The sequence below is a fragment of the Astatotilapia calliptera genome, chromosome 11, assembly GCF_964374335.1.
Source record: "Astatotilapia calliptera chromosome 11, fAstCal68.1, whole genome shotgun sequence".
Classification (NCBI taxonomy): Eukaryota; Metazoa; Chordata; class Actinopteri; order Cichliformes; family Cichlidae; genus Astatotilapia; species Astatotilapia calliptera.
Genome location: NC_137432.1, coordinates 10,126,875 through 10,146,619, shown reverse-complemented (window position 1 = coordinate 10,146,619; position 19,745 = coordinate 10,126,875). Strand labels below are relative to the sequence as shown.

General features: G+C 42.5%; 2 protein-coding genes across 3 annotated transcripts in view; one reads left to right on the top strand and one right to left on the bottom strand.

The window, feature by feature from the left end:
- Positions 1-19,745, bottom strand: part of col14a1a (collagen, type XIV, alpha 1a) — a 166,260-nt gene that overhangs the window by 46,832 nt on the left and 99,683 nt on the right. For both annotated transcript variants that reach the window (XM_080307779.1, XM_080307778.1), the window contains exon 34: positions 2,260-2,418. In XM_080307779.1, coding sequence (XP_080163905.1) covers positions 2,260-2,418 — 159 coding nt within the window. The remainder of the gene's footprint in view (positions 1-2,259; positions 2,419-19,745) is intronic.
- On the top strand, positions 14,552-17,607 carry LOC113032264 (uncharacterized). Its single transcript, XM_026185069.2, has 2 exons — positions 14,552-14,744; positions 15,017-17,607. The coding sequence occupies exon 2, from the start codon at positions 15,227-15,229 to the stop codon at positions 17,597-17,599; it is 2,373 nt and encodes a 790-aa protein (XP_026040854.2). The 5' UTR covers positions 14,552-14,744; positions 15,017-15,226; the 3' UTR covers positions 17,600-17,607.

Here is a 19,745-nt window from a genome sequence, read left to right as displayed (position 1 = left end):
TGAATATAGTAGAAAACTGTATTTCTTTACACTGTTGCATTATTCCTATAATCATCAGATTTACTTTGTCAATTATAATGATGGGATGCACATTTGTTTTCAGATCAGCTGATAAAAGTCTTAAGGTCATTAAACAAAAATCAGTTAAATTACATTTAATTTAAAAGATACCCAACACCCTTATTTACATAATATCATCAGATGATAAATAATACCATATGCAGTTCAATTTATTGGGAAAATGTATGACAGTAAGTAAAAACTTGGCTCAGAGGTTTTTCATTCCTAAAGACAGGAGCGCTCCCCTGCTGCTGATGTGGCACAGCTTGTAATTATATATGTAGTGCTTCTATTGCAGCACCGCAGGGGGTCTTGGAATTTAAGAGCCTGTGTTCTTACAGTAAAGCTGGAACTAATGTTAAGACCAAAAGATACGGATTTGCTGTGAATCGTTTGGGGGTTTGACCCATTTTCATTTCATAATTTGAGCTCACTGACAAATGCTACATGTCTCTTTATACCCTCACCAGAGCCTTTATTAGGTCCACCTGTTCAAGTGCTCGTTAAAGCAAATATCTAATCAAATGCATGGCAGTAACTCCATGCATTTAGGGATGTAGAGATGGTTAAGATGACCTGCTGAAGTTCAAGTGGTGCATTTGAATGGGAAAAAAGGGTGATTTAAGTGACTTTGAATGTGGCATGGTTGTTGGTGCCAGACAGGCTGGTCCGAGTATTTTGCAAGCTGATGATTTAGTATGTTCCAGCATAACCATCCCTAAGGTTTACACAGAATGGTCCAAAATAGAAAAAAACATCCAGTGAGTGTGTATCTGAGTAAAAAGTACCTCGTTGATGCCAGAGGTTAGAGAAGAACAGCTGGACTACTTTAAGCTGATAGGAAGGCAACAGTAACTCGAATAACCCCTCATTACAACCAGTTTAAGGAAGAGCTTAGATTGGTAAAGCTCTGAAGGTAAAGCGAGTCAAATCTGCATGTCAGATGGGGGACAGCAGCAGAAGACCGCACCACACGTCACTCTTGTCAGCTAAGAACAGGAAACTGAGGCTGCAGTTATCACTAGTTCACTAAAATGGGAATATTGGAAAAACATTAGCTGGTCAGATGAGTCTCAATTTCTAAGGGATATTTTTTGACACACTTTGGGCCCTTAAGTACAAACAGGGCATCATTTACATGACCACAGCCTACCTAGTAATACTCGGCTGGCCTCCACAGTCACTACATCATTCACATCACGGATGTGCAGCTGACATATCTGAAATCACTTTGCGAAGCTGTCATGTAAACATGGACCAGTATTTGTGAGGAATATTTCCAGCGCCTTGTTGAATCTGTACCAAAAAGAATTAAGGCAACTCTGATGACAAATCGGGGTTGAAACGGTTGCTAACAAGGTGTAACTAATGAAGCACCCAGTGAGCGTACGATTTTATTCTGTTACACTTGTACTCCTTTAAATCAACTAAACACAAAGTTAATTATGAACACGAACATGTTTACAATTGTTTCCAGTTCAATTTGTTGCCACTTAAAACATAGAATTGTTAGACTAAATTGATTCTTCTGTACAACAAGTTCCATTTTCACGTGCTTTTTGCAAATACTGTTGGCAAGCCAGTAGACATTTTTTAAATAAATAGCCATTTTCTTCACTGGCAGTGGAGAACAATCTGTTAGGTAGAGAAAATATAATTAAAGAGCATTTATCAGCTAATATTTTTCTTTGGAAAAGCTCAGTAGTATACATTTACTACTGGGCGTTTGGAAATACTTAGTATTTCCAAACGCCCAGGTTATCTTACCTTCATCCCTCACTGTGTCTGCCAAAAGCTCTTTTTTTGAGTGCCTGTGCTATTTAATGGGTAGAGAACAGCTAACACAGAATATATAAAGCACTTTGTGCATTTCCACTTGCAATAAATAAAATGAACTCCTACTGAGTGACTTAATGAAATGGTTGTGAATATTTATGGCTGCCACTTAACAGGCCATAATTATGCACACACACATGCACACGCACACACACTCACTCACTCAGGTGCCTGGTCATTTCTGGTAATTTGAAACAGATTGTAAAATAACTCTAGCAAGAAGCAACTTTACCTTTGCCTGTTCATTTTTCAAGTCATCCTATCGGCTGCTGTCTTGAAACAAAACCTACATCTGCATTTGTTAATACACGTTGTAGTCAATGCTTCCTTTTTACATTGATCCAAACAAGTATTCATACTAACCGGAGCAGAGCTGTCTTGTCTACCTCTGGATCGAACCGTCCTTCCGAGGACCTCCATTCCATCGGTGGTGATGTTACCAGCTGCATTAATGTATTTCTCCCCAACCACTGAGCAATCCAGTACCACCTTCACAGACGTCTTGCTGATGGTTACATGGAGCTGAATGGGCAAAAAGATAATTGGTTGCATTAGAAATGCTTTGGCGGCGTGCCTGAAATCACTCACACCACACTATATGGAGCACTACACAGAGTTTACCATTTTGCAGGGCTGCCCAAACACACAAATAGCTACACAGACGTCAAATGGAGCTGCTGATTTTAAGTGCAGCACTGTCACAGGTAATGATCAGCCAGAGTAGAAAACATCTGACTCCCTTGAGTGTGAATGTTCCAGAAGAGTGCATCAACAATCTGCAATCTTTTTACTTACTAATCAGTCACAATGAGTTCTTTTGTGTATGTATTTTCTAATAAAACCAGTCTAAAAGCATCCATGCACTTAAATTACCCTGTCTGAGCTGAGTGTCGGATGCATGTGAGCTAAAACTGCCTCCTTAGAGGAAACCACTGCCAGAGCCATGAACCGTGAAATTCAACTGGTCACACAGTTAATGAGCAAAGAGGGCAGCATCATGCTGAAGGACAGGAATAAACTAGACTATTAGTGTCCGCATTATTCACAATTACGTGAACTACTTTGCTCTTTCACATTACTTAAGCCAGTTTTAAGCCACGGGACTACAAATGCATGTGTCCACGTCTAAATGCATGCACAAAGCCACACAAACAAGCTACAGCTAATGTGGAGTTTGACAAAGTTCATATTCAAGTGTCAGAGACCATTCATCAGCTGACGCGTACGTGCCCGCTTTACTGTAGAACGACTTTCTGTTCTCATCCTCTGTTCTGCACACTTCACTGGGCATGAAGGGTGTGTGAGTGCTACACTTTTATGATATAAAAGATGATGAAATCCTCTAAGGTGCAGACATTTTGCCGACATTCTGTGGCATTTAGTGGTTTCAGTTCAGGTTAACATTGGTGTTTAGGGAATGAATGAAGGCCAGTGTGTGTTTGTGTGTGCAGAAAAGATGTCAGTTACTCACCTTCTGGGTGGCTGGATTTCCTAAAGCAATGACTGATTTTCAGGCTAAAGACTGATACACTCTTCCCTTCTTAACAGTGGATTCCGTGAAATCGGAATAATCGGGTTGACAGTTGCAGGAAGCAGATATTCGCTGTTTACTTGTCATTCACTCTATTTTGCACTCATGATAAACAGACAAATGTGTTTTTAACTATTTAAGAGTTTCTTTTTATAGTTTGCTTGCAGCCTGAGCACTTTTGACCAAGCACATTTAAAAAGCATTTGGTTAGGGAACAATCTTGAAATAATCGGCTATCTTGTAGTGCTGATTTAGCATTTTTAATATCTTTTTTGATTATATATGTTTTTGTACCCATGAATGGTGGATGCAACAAAAAGTCTTGCCCCTGCTATCCTCTGTCTATCCCCTGAAGCTTAAATCAGCAGACTAGCTGAAAGGTTTTTAGATTGATATTAAATTTCTTTTATTGCTTTCCTCATTGTTTGATGACTCATTAAAAAACAATCTCTGAACTAAAATAAAGCCCCTCTCCATGTGTAATGCACTCATCACCAATTACTTAGCTGCCCTTGTCCTATGACAGCTGGGATAGGCTCGAGCCCCCACAACGCTGAAATGGATAAGCAATTAAGCAAATGGATGAATCAGTGTCTAAAGCCACTGAATTCACTAACATTTCATAGTCCCAGGTTGCCAAATTGCTGCCAGTATCTTCCAGTATCTATACCCTAAGACATGAACCGGACTTGTGAAACTCTATTTTCTGTCAGTGTAAAGATGTTTAACTACACATTTGACATATCTTAATGTAAGAAAAAGAAGTGCAATTTAAATAATACATCTCTGCTGTGGTAAATGAAAGAAATCTGTCAGTGCAGCTCTTTGGACTTAAATTTAAAGAAATAAAAGTGTAAAATTACAGAAAGTAGCTCAATGGTCAGACTGTCCTGTAATTATAATTGACAGAAAATATCATTTTATTAGAACATGCAGGAACTTTTCTGTCATGTCTTAGTTGATTACTTTGGTGCAGTATGAAGGGCCAATGCTGGAGGTCTTTATTTATTTTAAAGCCATAAAATGAAATCTTTATAATGCTTTCTAAAATGTTTTATATTGCTATAAAATGTAAAAATACAGTTAAGATGGCGCCGGTGAGGTCGGCTGCCGTCACGACTGCTCCGACCACTTTTTCTTTGTCTTTGTTTTTTAAGTTAGTTTTCAGCGTTTCTAAATTGGCAAAATCATCACCATTGGGTACATTAGGTATGACAGTGACACTCTTGTTTCTATTGGTATACAATGTACTCACAATTCGAAGTTTTTAACTCCGGATCCGAGCTGGCCGAGTGAGATCTCGAGAGAGAACAAAGGGAAGCGGCGGCGGCCTAGAGGGAAGTGAGCCGGCGTCAGGAACAGGCTGAGAGCTCGTGCACACCGCACACCTCTGCCTAGCATCCTGCTCGCCAACGTCCAGTCACTGGAGAACAAGCTTGACGACCTCAGGGCCAGGATAAAGTTCCAGAGAGACATTCGGGACTGCAATCTCCTCTGCTTCACCGAGACATGGCTGAACCCAGCGGTGCCGGACCACGCCATCCAGCCGGCCGAGTTCTTCTCGGTTCACCGCATGGACAGGACACGGGACTCGGGGAAGTCAAGGGGAGGCGGCGTGTGTTTAATGGTGAACAACAACTGGTGCAACAGTGCGAACGTTGTTCCTCTCACACGCTCCTGCACACCAAATCTGGAACTACTGTCCATCATGTGTCGTCCTTTTTATCTACCTCGGGAATTTACATCGGTCATTGTAAGTGCCGTTTATATTCCACCACAAGCGGACACGGTCACCGCCTTATGCGAGCTGCATGAGGCACTCACACAGCACCAGACACAACACCGGGAAGCTGCGCTTATTGTGACGGGGGACTTTAATAGCGCCAACCTCAAACGCGCAGCGCCGAACTTTTATCAACACATCACCTGCCCCACCAGGGGTGAAAGGACACTGGACCACTGCTACACTACGGTCAAGGACGGCTACAAGGCACAATCCCGCCCCCCGTTTGGCAAATCTGATCACGCCGCCATCTTCCTCATGCCAAAATATAAACAAAGGCTGAAACAGGAAGTTCCGGTTCAGAGGAAGGTCGCGCGCTGGACGGATCAATCGGTGGCCGCGTTACAGGACGCACTCGATGACGCAGACTGGGGCATGTTCAGAAACAGCTCCGACGATGACGTCAACGTGTTTACGGAAGCGGTTGTGGGATTCATCGGGAAACTAGCGGATGATACCGTGGAGACAAAGACTATCACAACGTTTCCCAACCAGAAGCCGTGGGTGGATAAAACCATCCGCGACGCTCTGAGATCCCGCACCGCTGCCTACAACACGGGACTCATGACGGGGGACATGGACCCGTACAAAGCCGCGTCATATAACGTGCGGAGGGCGGTGAAAGAGGCGAAGCAGCGCTACGGGAGGAAACTAGAGTCACAACTCCAACAGAGTGACTCTAGGAGCCTGTGGCGGGGACTAAGGACAATAACGGACTATAAAGCACCAACAACCGGTATGACGAACGCGGCCGTGACTCTGGCAGACGAGCTGAACACTTTCTATGCTCGCTTCGAGGCTGCAGCTAAGGTCTCCAACAATGCTAGTGTTAGCGGCGCTAACGGCTGCAGACAGGAAGATACTGCCAGCACCGGAAACGTGCTCGTCATCTCCGAGCATGAAGTAAGGAGAGCCTTCAAGAGAGTGAACACCAGGAAAGCAGCAGGACCAGACGGCATCCCAGGTCGTATCCTCAGAGACTGCGCATACCAGCTAGCTCCTGTGTTCACTGAGATATTCAACATCTCTTTATCTCAGTCGGTGATCCCCACATGCTTCAAAGAGTCCATCATTGTTCCTGTCCCGAAGAAACCCCACCCTGCTTCTCTCAATGACTATCGCCCTGTAGCCCTCACCTCAGTAGTGATGAAGTGCTTTGAACGCCTGGTCAGAGACTTCATCATTTCTTCACTACCAGACACACTGGACCCACTACAGTTTGCTTACCGTCCAAATCGTTCCACAGACGATGCCATCTCTCATCTCCTCCACACATCACTCACTCACTTGGACACTAGAAGGGGGAATTATGTTAAAATGCTCTTCATAGACTACAGCTCTGCATTTAATACCATAATTCCCTCCACACTCACCACCAAGCTGGAGCATCTGGGACTCAGCTCATCTATGTGTCAGTGGATCTCCAACTTCCTAACTGGCAGACCACAGGCAGTAAGGATGGGCGGACATGTCTCAGCCTCCACCACTGTCAGCACTGGAGCCCCCCAGGGGTGTGTTCTGAGCCCCCTGCTGTACTCTTTGTACACATATGACTGTGTGGCCACTACCAGCTCCACCACCATCATCAAGTTTGCTGACGACACCTTCGTGGTGGGCCTGATCTCTGATAACAACGAGACGGCCTACCTGAAGGAGATTAGGAATCTGGAGAACTGGTGCCAGAGGAACAACCTCCTTCTAAACGTCAGTAAGACAAAGGAGCTGATAGTGGACTTCAGCACTAAGCAGGAGAGGAACTACCAGACCCCCGTCATCAACGAGTGCCCAGTGGAGAGAGTGGACAGCTTCAAATACCTCGGAGTTCACATCACGCAGGACCTGTCATGGTCCTGTCACATCAACACCGTGGTGAAAAAGGCCCGACAGCGTCTCTACCACCTCAGACGCTTGAGAGACTTCCAACTGCCCTCCAAGGTGCTCAGGAACTTTTACTCGTGCATCATAGAGAGCATCCTGGCGGGAAACATCTTAACCTGGTTCGGGAACAGCACCATGCAGGACAGACGAGCTCTACAGAGGGTTGTGCGGTCAGCTGAGCGCACCATCCGCTCCGAGCTCCCTGACCTGCACTCAATCTACAGCAGGCGGTGCTGGACCAAGGCCAGGAAGATCGTGAAGGACCTCAGCCATCCCAACAACAGACTGTTCTCTCTGTTGAGGTCAGGAAAGCGATTCCGCTCCCTGAAGACCAACACAGAGAGACTGAGGAGGAGCTTCTTCCTGCAGGCGATACGGTCTCTCAATCACACCACCACACAGTACTGACCCACACATATGGTTCTTACACACACACTGGACTTTCTGGACATTGTTTTTGCACAACACTGGTCACTATATTCTTCATTTCCAGTTAATACTTGTACAGCTGCTGTTATTGTGTATATATTTATTTATATTTAGATTTCTTCATACATTCTTATATAGTTCTATATTGTGTATTGTGTATTTTGTTGTACAGTTATTTTATTTTCAACTTTAATTTATATATTTTATCTTATTCTTCCCAGTTAAATTTACCCTTCATTCTAATTTGTGTTGTACAGTTATTTCATTTTTAACCTTAATTTATATTTTATTCCTTCCTAGTTAAATTTACCCTTTTTAATTTTGCATATTTATTTCCTATCTTATTCATAGCCTTTCCTTTTTTTGTTTTCTTTAGGTCACGAGCAGTTGTCCAAGCATTTCACTACATATCGTACTGTGTATGACTGTGTACGTGACAAATAAAATTTGAATTTGAATTTGATTTAATATTTTCCAAAGCCATCCTATGGGGCCGATTGGTGAATTTGCAAGGCCAATTCAGGACCCCAAACCTTATGCTTGACACCATTGTCCTACGACGTGCATATGAAAGTATCATGACTGGCTAGAAGTTAAACATGCACAGTTATCTGTGAACAATCAGCACATGCAGCTCATATTTATTTTCATCCGTAGCTCATATTCTCATAGCTTATATCTTACTTTTGCACTGAAGCTCCCCAGTTGTTTTAATAGTTTTGTTCTCACCCTGTTGATTATGTGATGACTTTCCACAGAGATTCATCTCAAAGAGCTGCACTTGATCTCACATCATAGTTAGGTAAAATCAACTACATCCTCTAATATACCAGCAAAGACCACCCATTGTCACTGGCCTTGTGGCATCCCATAGAGAAGGACCCAGTAAAGACCACACACAGAATTAAAAAGATGACAAATGAGTGACTTTAAAACTACCTTCAACATTACGAGAGTCCTTTGTGTTTGTATTTGTCCATTCGAGACACACGCATACACCTAACAAGAGATAGATTCTCAAAGACTTGGAATTATAACTTATCAGTGCGGAATAAGAAAATAAAGTAAAACAAAAGCCATGGCAACAATAACTGAGTATGGAATTTAAGACATATAACTAGCATAATGCTTTTTGCATTGAGCTGTACCTTGCAGGTCAGATGGCTGGCTGGAGCCGTTCACAGCCAATACTGCTGCCATAACAAGATAAATTACTCTGTTGGTGTCTCCCTCTCGTTCTCCTTCACACACACACAGACACACACACGCTGCTATTTTCTGCTGTCTTAAACATCAGCTGCATGTGTAATATAAAGTACCTCATTTGTTTGTATCTCCTGTCAACAGATAGTTTATTTCACTTTAACTTGTTTTGCTTTATTTCTCAGGTTCAATAAATAAATACATTTGTGACTGTGTGACTGACAGCGCTACGTTATGACTTGGTTGATAAGGAGTCTCACAAATTGAACTCAAAAGTACTTTGATATCAGAAAAACAAAAACATAACACAGAGCTATCACTATTATAATGGCTCTATATGAATGTCAAAATAAAGTAAAATATGTAGACATTATTATCTTTGGGATTCAACTATGCAGCTGCACCAGGCCCTTGACGGCAGAGCATGCTGGTTACGAGCTGGGAACGAGCTCGCAAAGAGTGCCCAGATTTTTTGCCACCTGGGCGGTGCGGAGCTGTGGGGAATCACAAATTCATTGGGAAACCAGTAAATAGGATGTACAGCTCACGCTATAGTCTATAGCACACAGGAGTATTAGGTTTTTACGTACACGTTAAGTTGTCTTGTGGCAACTGACGAATTGAAACAAATGAGCATGCTGTGTGTGCAACAGCGCGATAAAACATTACCTGTCCTTTTATTAACTGCACAAGTAGTGGTGTCATTAGCTGCTAGCTAACTGGGTAAGGGTGTCATGGATCTGTAGCTCTGTCCACCTTTTTAGGGAACATATTTAATTTTAAAGTAAGTTACAGGGCTTATATTTCATTAAAAACTATCTAATATGCATATCCACATAATTATAGATGATTATAATTATGATATTTAAAAAACACACTGTTTTAAAAAAGTTACATTAAGAAACAGATATATTAGATTAATATTTCAAATATGACAAAATACTGATTTTACAGCAGCAGAATTAATGTATCTCTACAGTTTAAACATTTAATAAGCTTTCTGCCTGCACAGAGTGGATAGTGAAACAAAATCCTCACAAATACATTATTTTATATTTATTCCTTTATTTTTTATTCTTATTATTTTATTATTATAGTACTAGGAATAAATAATAAGGGAAGGATTCTGGATCAGCAACATGATGAAAACTTGTGGCCATAGTATACACAGTATTCTGGAGAAAGGTCTAAAATGTCACTGTATGTGCACGTGTGTGTTTTATGTGTATAGATTTTTTTAGATTATTCCTCATGATATAACATTGTCCAGACATGCCCTGTAAAGGACAGGAGCAGGAAACAGTGACAGAATGAGCAGTGTGAGGCTGATAAAGGCAGTGGATCCTTCAGCAGCTGGATTACAAAGAGCACAGGTAATATTAACACATGTACCAGTTGTTGCATTGCAGAGATACTCAAGTATAGAAACAATAATAAACACAATTGTTTTGGTTCTATAACATTTTTCTATCGTTACTTTATTATGGATTAGGTGTTGTTAAGTGTGGAAAATTAAATAATAGATTAATGCAACAGGAAATTGTGCCTTGTTCTCTGATGGACAGGGAGTGGAGAGATAGATGAGATGAGGAGATGGAAGGAGGAAGAGAGCAGAGTTTATTTCCCACAGTTTTTTTTTTTAATTTGTTGCTTTATGGTTCCATGTGTTATTGTCTCATAACACTTGTTTAATCAGAGACCATCTCTCCTATGGACTTTAAATGTCTACAGTCTCAGATCAACACAGCCCTGCCCTCCAGCACTATCAGCAGCAGGAGCAGCAGTAACCCCTCAACAGCAACACTGTACCCATCAAGAAAAACATGTTTGCGTTGCATTGTCAACACCTAATGACAGTGATATAGTATGATACGATTCCATATTCGATTCTTGATGAATGTGGGTTGTTGTTATTCAGCCTGGTTCTACGTGCCCCTTTCTAACTTCAAACATCTCTGCATGGCCCTGAGCTTTCACCTGGACTCATTTCATGCATTATTGATTTATTACAGACTGGACATAGAGGGTGTTGGCTAACTTATGTCTTATCGCCTTTATTGTTTAACCTCTGCACTGATGACTACAGCTCTACACAGCCTGGCTATGATTCGGATAAATTTGCGATTGGTCATTTTAGATAGCATTGACGTTTTTGCGTTGTTGATTTTTTGATGTTTTGTCTCATCTGGTGCTCTCTGTGCCTGATAAATAAAGTGTTTTGTTTATTAAATTTGAATTATCACTTTAACATGAATAAAGTTGGATTCTTAAGTTCAATTTGTATCTGGTTTTGTGGTTTTAACACAGAGATCTTCACACCCTAGAAGCAGATTCATTTTTGAAGAAGGGGGAGGGGAGGATGCCTGATTACACATGAAGAAACTGTTGCTCTTGCATGTGTTTTTTATGTAGTTGCAAGAGAAAAAAAAGTTGTCTAGCTTATACTATATGCTGTAAGCTGACCATACACTGATTATCAAGCTAGACACAAGTAGAATTGACTAGAAGCCCAGTCCTATAGTACAGTATTAAATGCTCAACTTGTTTTGTTGATGTAAACAATTATTTGGCCTGTAACTGGGTCTGGTTTGACAATTAGAGTCGCTGAAAAACAAACAAACAAGTCTTATTATTCCTGTCTTTATGAAAAAGATCAGTGTACATAATGAGAAGCTAGAGCAGATTTGAGCATTTTTACTCTAGCTCTGGTAAAATAAACATTTAAAAAAATTTTTTAAAAAATGATGCCTTTATTTGAACAGTCACTGCAGAGAGCAACAGGAAATGTAAGAGAACAGTATGACATGCATCAAAAGATTTACCAGCAGGAAGTGAAACCATGGATGTACATTATGAACCTTGTGTATTTTCTTTAGTCTTCTATAGCAAGACTAACATCACTAGTATTGGATTGGGTTTATCTGTCAGATAAATATAGAAAAATCTAGGAAAGCAGAAACAAACTAAATCTAAACAAACAAAACTGTTCCCTAAACCTCTCCCACAAGACAAGAATGGTCCCTGGATGTTGGACGTTACTTGTAAAGGGTTACTGCCCATCTCTGGTCATTACCCATATGTTGAGTCCATGCATGTATATGGGCTCCACAGATAATTTTCTCTTCCTGTTTTATGTTGATAATATTTTTGCCTCTGGTGTTTGTTTGTTTTTATTTGATTTTGCCCTCCTTGTCCCTTCGTCCTTGATTAGTTTCAGCTGTGTTCCCCACCTGTATGTATCCATTTCCTGAGTCTCCCCCTGTCCTGTGTTTTATTTTCCACATTGTTGTTCGTTTCCTTGCTCTGCTTTCCCTGACTTTTCTGAGTATGTTTGTAGTCTTTGGAATGGTACCCTGTCACCATTCAGATTTTGGGCTTTCTTTTTGGTTTTCTGGAACCGGAAGCGTTAAAGCTTGTTTAAAGTTTATTCCTGTCTCAAGAATCCTGCACTTCTGCCCATAAATGTGTCCTCCACACAACAGTTCATTAAACACTGATGCACTTATGGTTCAAACTCTCTCCAAGGTGAAAATCCTTTGCTTTTTACACTGGACAATAAAAACGTCTTACTTCCTACAGGGACTCTTTTTACTTTCTAGACCAAATAGTTTATGTTCTAAAGTGCTTTGTCAAAGGCGGGGACCTACCAACATTCATCAATATAGATTTAAAATAATAATAATAACAATCAATAAACAAATTAAAAGTGCTTCTTTAAACTTAGTGAGATACGGTGGATAGCTGTAGAAAGTAACAAATGTACAGGTGGAAATTTCCTTAGTGTCGATTTTTTACAGCGCACACAACGACAGCTTTGTGTGCTGCTTGTAACTTTTTAATGTGGGGCATTCAATCATTTGGGTCACAGAAATAGTGACCGCACAGTTTTGGAGCAAAATGAGTTGTGTATCGCGGATAACTTTCACCTCTTCTCTCTGTGTGTCTAAGAGTTAAAACTCCTCATCATATCCATTTCTTCTCTTCCTTTACCTGTTTTTGTTCCCTCTGTGTACAGAGAGAGAACACACACACAAACATGCTGAGTGTATGTTTGTGTGTGTGCTTCCACCAGTGCCAGATCCCGCTGAGTATTCCTGCTTTCACATGAGGCGTCTTCATATGGTAATCCCTTTATAAAGGACCCACAAACATGCACACACAGACACACACTCCTCTTATTCACTTGTCATCCTGTCTAAATGGAGAGGGAGACTTCCTCTGGTCAGGCAGTCCTCTGCATCTGTTCCCTCTCTGAAAATTGTCATGTTCTCCAGGAGAAAGGCGAGAAACAACAGAGAAGACAAAAGGCAGAGAGAATGATGGACAGCTACTCCATGACATTTGAGAACTGAGATAGAGACAGTTAGTGGGCTGCTGTTGGCTTGTTTTCAGAAGAAATCCACAGAAATTCCAGGCAAAATAATGTTTATAGAAACTTTTCTTGGAGTTCTATTCATTTGTCAAACAAACATCTAATAGTCTTTAAAAAAAATAAAGAAAATAAAGCAAAATCTAAATCCGACTGGTTGAATTAAAAGAGCTCCTGAAATGATCGGCACTCAAAGGAGAACGTGCATGTAAAGACAAAAGGACTGATTATCATTATTTCGTTTATCTCGGCTAATGTTGTTTTGCAATGTGAATTAGTCATTTCCTGGGCCTGCTGAGGCTAAATCAATGTCATTATTTATTCAGCGGGGGCATTTGCATCAGTATTTATTTCTGTGTTTATTTTTTTCTCAAAATGCTCTTTCCTCTCAAGTGAGCACAAAATTGTCTTCTGTTGGAGGAAAGCCATCAGAATCTGCTATTTTCACTCAGTCAGAGTAATTAGATACAACATAATTTACATAAAAATGCTCAGACGTAATCCCAGTCATCGAGGGAAATATGAAATGCCTTTGGAAGAAAATCATTTGGGTGGGATAAATAATATGGTTTCTCCAGGGAATAGGTATGACTGCATAAACAACTAAAGACCTTGTTCTAATGGTGTACTCATAAAATCTACTTTTTTAAAGGGATTACACTCTAAAAAAAGTTACTTGTGTTGCACTGATTAAAGAAAGAGACTGTTTAAAATAAGATTATTCTTGTTTTTTTAAATTCACATCAAAAATAATGACAAAAGTCCACAATAACCTTATCACAGGAGACCATAGAAAATACTTAAAGGTTGTTAAAATCTGCAGTTTTACTCCCACTTTGCACTCTCCACTGGTTTAAAAAAAAAAACAATTGGTGCAAGAAAAGCAGTGGAGAGTGGGAGGGAGATAGGGAATAGGAAAGGGGGCTATCATCACATTTTTAAACACTCTCCGCAGCAGTGCTGACAGATCGAGAGAAAAATTTCAGCCCAGGAGCCTCTGGAAAACCACCCAACAGGAGCCACAGCTTCAAAAACACCAAAAATACAATAGAGCTTTCTTATGTTTTTGGCTCTCTACGGCAGCTTACCGCCACATTTCCTTCTCTCTCTGTCCCAATCTGCTCTCCAGAGTTTCAAGGCAGCAAACCTCAACATTTATGTGAAACACTACCACCTAAAAGTTCTGAACAGAGTTATCACTGTATGGGTACAGCAAATATGTTAAGCCAAATATTGCGTTAGCATGGCATTAGCAGCTGCAATCCCAGCAGATCAGTTAATCTTATAGTCCGACCACATCGTTTGATGACTCATTTTCTGTTATACTGAAGCTGCTTTAGCATGCACACAGATGATATACCTGTGAAAGCCACTTTGCAACCCACGCTCACCCTGAAGCAGATACTTACTGCTAAGTTTGTTATAAATGGGATCATAATTTAGAAAATGGGTATGTTCTGGCTCCTTAAGAGTCACCACTCATGTTATGTAGTGTTATACAAGTTCATGCAATCTTTATTCGTTTCTGGCACACTGTTCATTTTATTTTGACATTCTACCGGAAGTGCTACTTCTCATTACTTCCTGTCTAACGGGAGAAGGACAGTTTGCTACTCCTGTGCCTGCCTATGCTACCTCTTAAGCCAGCACAGTCTGTAAGTTGGCAGTATTGTTGTGTTTTACCGGTGAATGTTTAGCACTAACTGCCGTGTGTTGTTTGTGATATTTTGAGAAAGCAAATTGACTCAATGATGTGCTTTATTAGTCATTAGCCTAAACGCTAATTAGCGCTAGCTAACCGCTAACGTTAGCTTGTTAGCTTGTTTCGTTCTGCTTTGCTTTGCATAGTAACAGGTCATAGCATCTTCTAATTGTAAGAATGTTTGCTTATATTAGCTCACATGGGATATTTTGTGTTTGTTTACAGTTTTACCATTCATCCATTCATGTATTTCGACAAAGCCATGCTATGCATCCAATCAAATAAATCCACCAGAAAGGAACAACGGTGTGGTTTTTCTACATGGGATGATGGTTGTCTGTCTGCCTAGTTAAGTGCGAGGGCAGAACAGTAAAAAGACTGGCGAAACGGCTACTTCAGGAGGCAGTCTTCCAGACATCTGACCCAGACGCCACTATGCTGTCAGCAGAGGAGGAGCAGCTGGAGGTACGGTCCACCTGCTCTGGATCTACATCCAGATCCCGCAGCTCACTCGCCAAAGCAGCAGTCGAAGCACGGGCAAAGGCCAAAGCAGCAGTCGAAGCACGGGCAAAGGCCGAAGCAGCACGCGCCAGAGCAGAGTTTACACGACGGGAGATTGAGGTGAAAATGAGGCAAGCAGAGTTAAGTGCTACATTAGAAGCACTAAAAGAAGAAAAGGAAGCAGAAGCTGCGCTCGCTGAAGCCAATGTATTTGAAGCAGCAATAGCAGAGGAGGTAAGCGGGGAAATGTGGTCATCTCGTGTGTCAGAAAAACAATATGGGAAATCACGACAGGGTCAAGAGAACTCACAACCAGCGCTGAACTCTCACGCTCTACTCCAGCTTCCAGCTTCAACCCAGTCATACAGACTACAGAGTTATCTTGGATATTCTTCACCAGAGCATCGCAGAGAAGACTTGCCGGACCCCAAACACTTTACGCCGATAAAACAATGTGACATCAGTCCAATCCCCGATCCAGCCACTTCACCTCAATATGTCCCACAGGTAAATCAACAGGACATCAAATATGAGATTGGCAGCCATCTGACACCAGCTGCTGATACCCAAGAAAAATGTGGCCAAAGGTATGTAAGTACCACACCGCAACCTATGAGCTTTTCCCCTTACACTCCACCTTTCCAGCCAACGCAAATCAACAACGGGAACAGTGACTTTGCTAATCTCGCTAAGTTTCTGGCAAAAAGAGAATTGGTGGCAGACGGTCTGACAAAGTTTACGGACAGAGCAGAGGACTACTGGGCATGGAGAGCTTCTTTCTGTAACGCTATTGAAGGGTTAAGCTTAAAGCCTAGCGAACAGTTAGATTTGCTCACCCGGTGGCTTGGAGAAGAGTCGTCTAAGCATGCCAAACGTATACGCTCTGTCCATCTCAACAATCCAGCAGAGGGCCTACGTCGAGTTTGGACACGGCTACAAGAATGTTATGGCACCCCAGAGGCTATTGAGAAGTCGCTCCTTGACAGACTTGAACGCTTTCCTAGAGTGTCAAACAAAGACCCCCAGAATCTCAGAGAACTTGGCGACCTACTTTCTGAAATTGATGCAGCCAAATCAGACGGCTCTTTACCTGGGCTAGTGTATTTGGACACATCACGTGGCATTGCCCCGATAGTTGATAAGTTGCCAACAAATCTTCAAGACAGGTGGATGTCAGAGGGGACTAAATACAAGCAGAGACATGATGTATATTTCCCTCCATTCTCATTCTTCTGTCGCTTCATACAAGATGAAGCGAAAATGAGAAACGACCCCAGTTTTAAGTCTACTGTATCAGGTCCCACATCCTATCCAACAACTCACGACAACCACTATACAAGATTTGCCAAGTCAAGACCGCCTGTTGCCGTCCACAACACAGAGGTAAACAAAACTCACAAACCAAACTTAGGCAGCACGAGTGAGTTCACAAACAAACTGTGTCCCATCCACAAGAAACCGCACCCGTTAAAGAAGTGTAGAGGTTTCAGGGAAAAGACACTAGATGAGCGTAAGGCATACCTCAGGGAACACAACATCTGTTTTAGGTGCTGCAATTCCTCAGCTCACCAAGCTAAAGACTGTAAGGAAGAGATTACTTGCCTAGAGTGCAACAGCAACAAACACGTTGCAGCGCTGCATGCAGGTCCAGCTCCATGGACACAAAACACAAAAGCTCAAAACATTGCCCCAGACCAGGACAGGGAGGAGCATGGCGGGGAGAGTAGCCTAGACTTGGAGACTAGCTCAGCATGCACTCAAGTTTGTGGGGACTTAGGTGGGGGGCGTTCCTGCTCCAAAATATGTCAAACCTACATTTATCCAAAGGGGCATCCAGACAAAAAGGTCAAGGTTTACGCTATCATAGATGACCAGAGCAATAGGTCATTAGCGAAGTCAAATCTTTTCGACACCTTTGGCATCCCAATGAGCAACCTAGCGCCATACACACTTAAGACATGTACAGGGGTTTCCACTACAAATGGCCGCTTAGCTGAGAACCTCTTTATACAGTCTGTTGATGGCCAGTTCAGCTCTCCTCTGCCTTCTTTGCTCGAGTGTGACTCACTCCCAGACAACAAGAATGAAATACCAACGCAAGAGATTGCCCTAGCCCATCAACACCTCAAACACCTAGCAGATCATATGCAGCCCCTAGACCCTGAGGCTGACATTATGTTGCTGTTAGGCCGAGACATAATACAAGTGCACAAAGTGTATGAACGAGTGAATGGACCAGTCAATGCTCCATTTGCCCAGAGACTTGCACTTGGGTGGGTTATTGTAGGTGATGTATGCCTAGGATGAGCCTATAAGCCAGCCATCATAGGCACATACAGAACGAGTGTTCTAGAGAACGGGCGTCCAAGTCTCCTAACACCCTGTCAAAACAGCTTTCATGTCAAAGAGCAGTCACACAACAAATCCTGGAACACTCACAGTTCATGTCAAATAGGGAAACACATATTCCAGCAAAGTGAAAAGGACGAAGAGCTAGCCCCTTCCTTTGAGGACCAAGCCTTTCTGGAAATTATGGAAAGAGACTTTTACCAAGACGATGCAAATAGCTGGACAGCTCCACTTCCTTTCCGTACACCGAGAACCCACCTCCCAAACAACAGAAACCAAGCACTCAGCCGCTTAGAGTCGTTGCGCCGCACATTAAATAAACGCCCTGAGATGGAGAGACATTTTATGGATTTTATGCAGGGGTTGTTTGACAGGGATCACGCCGAACCAGCACCAGCTCTCGAAGAAGGAGAAGAATGCTGGTATCTGCCCTTCTTTGGCGTTTATCACCCGCAGAAGCCCGGGAACATCAGGGTGGTATTTGACTCAAGTGCTAAGTTTCAGGGAGTGTCCTTAAATGATGTGCTGCTCAAAGGTCCAAATATGAATAACAGTCTGATTGGGTTGCTCATCCGTTTCAGAGAAGAAACGGTGGCTGTCACAGCGGACATACAACAAATGTTCCACTGCTTTCAGGTGCGAGAAGACCACAGGAACTTCCTCCGGTTCCTTTGGTACCGCAACAATGACCCAAGAGAGCCAGTTGTTGAGTACAGAATGAAAGTGCACGTGTTCGGCAACAGCCCCTCTCCAGCGGTGGCAATTTTCGGTCTGAGAAAGGCAGCACACCTGTTCGACACACAGCACTATTCTGAGGCCAAACAGTTTGTTCAAAGACATTTCTATGTCGACGATGGACTCAAATCCCTCCCTACTGAGTCAGAGGCAATTAAGCTCCTCAAAGACACACAGGAGCTGCTCGCTGCGTCCAACCTGAGGCTCCACAAAATAGCTTCAAACAGCCCAAATGTCATGAAAGCATTCTCTACTGTAGACTTGGCAAGCGGGCTCAAGGACATAGATTTCAACACAGAGTTTCCTCCAATGCAGAGAAGCTTAGGAGTATGTTGGGACATTGAAGGCGACACCTTCACATTCAGAGTCTCTCAAGCCGAAAAGCCTTACACGAAAAGAGGTGTTCTGTCCACTATCAACAGCCTTTTTGACCCGCTGGGGTTTGCAGTGCCAGTGAGCATCAAGGGGAGGGCACTGTTGCGGGAGCTGACAAAAGAGACTTGTGGGTGGGATGAGACTCTTCCAGAGGGCATGTTTAAGGAGTGGTCAGAATGGAAGAATGCTCTCAAACAACTCGAGCAAATCCGTATCCCAAGGCCATACTGCTCCTTCTCCTTTCTTGGTGCGAAGCACAGAGAAATCTGTGTCTTCTGTGATGCATCAACCCAGGCTATTGCAGCCGTGGCTTACCTGAAGTTAACGAACAAAAATGGTGAGACAGAGTTTGCGTTCATATTCGGGAAAGCCAAACTTGCCCCCAAGCCCGATCTTACCATTCCCAGGCTCGAGCTGTGTGCATCGGTGTTAGCGGTGGAAGTTGGGGAACTAATCAGAGATGAAATGGACATTCAGATTAGTAACATGCGCTTCTTCTCCGACAGCAAAGTCGTTCTTGGCTATATCTACAATGAGGCAAGAAGATTTCACGTTTTCGTGAACAACCGGGTGCAACGCATCAGACGAGCAACAGTACCAACTCAGTGGGGCTATGTACCCTCGGTGCACAACCCGGCCGATCACGGATCCAGATCTCTACCTGCCGAAAAACTGTTGTCCAGCACATGGTTGAAAGGGCCGGAGTTTCCCTTAAAGCCCTTACAGAGCAACTCATCAGGTACATTCCAACTTCAAAACCCCGACTCAGACATTGAAGTTCGTCCCTTGATCACTGCCACCATTCAAACATCATACCCCTGTTTAAAGACTGCAAACTTAGAATCTTTCTCCAGCTGGCAGTCCCTTACCAGGGCAGTTGCACGTTTGGCACACATTGCACGCACCTTTAAGGTAAAGCAATCAGGCGGACAATGTAAGGGATGGCATATATGTCATGAACTCACTACCTCAGATTTTGAGCAAGCAAGAGAGA

Coding starts and splice junctions, on each gene's coding strand:
- LOC113032264 (XM_026185069.2), top strand. CDS start 15,227: ATGCTGTCAGCAGAGGAGGAGCAGCTGGAGGTACGGTCCACCTGCTCT.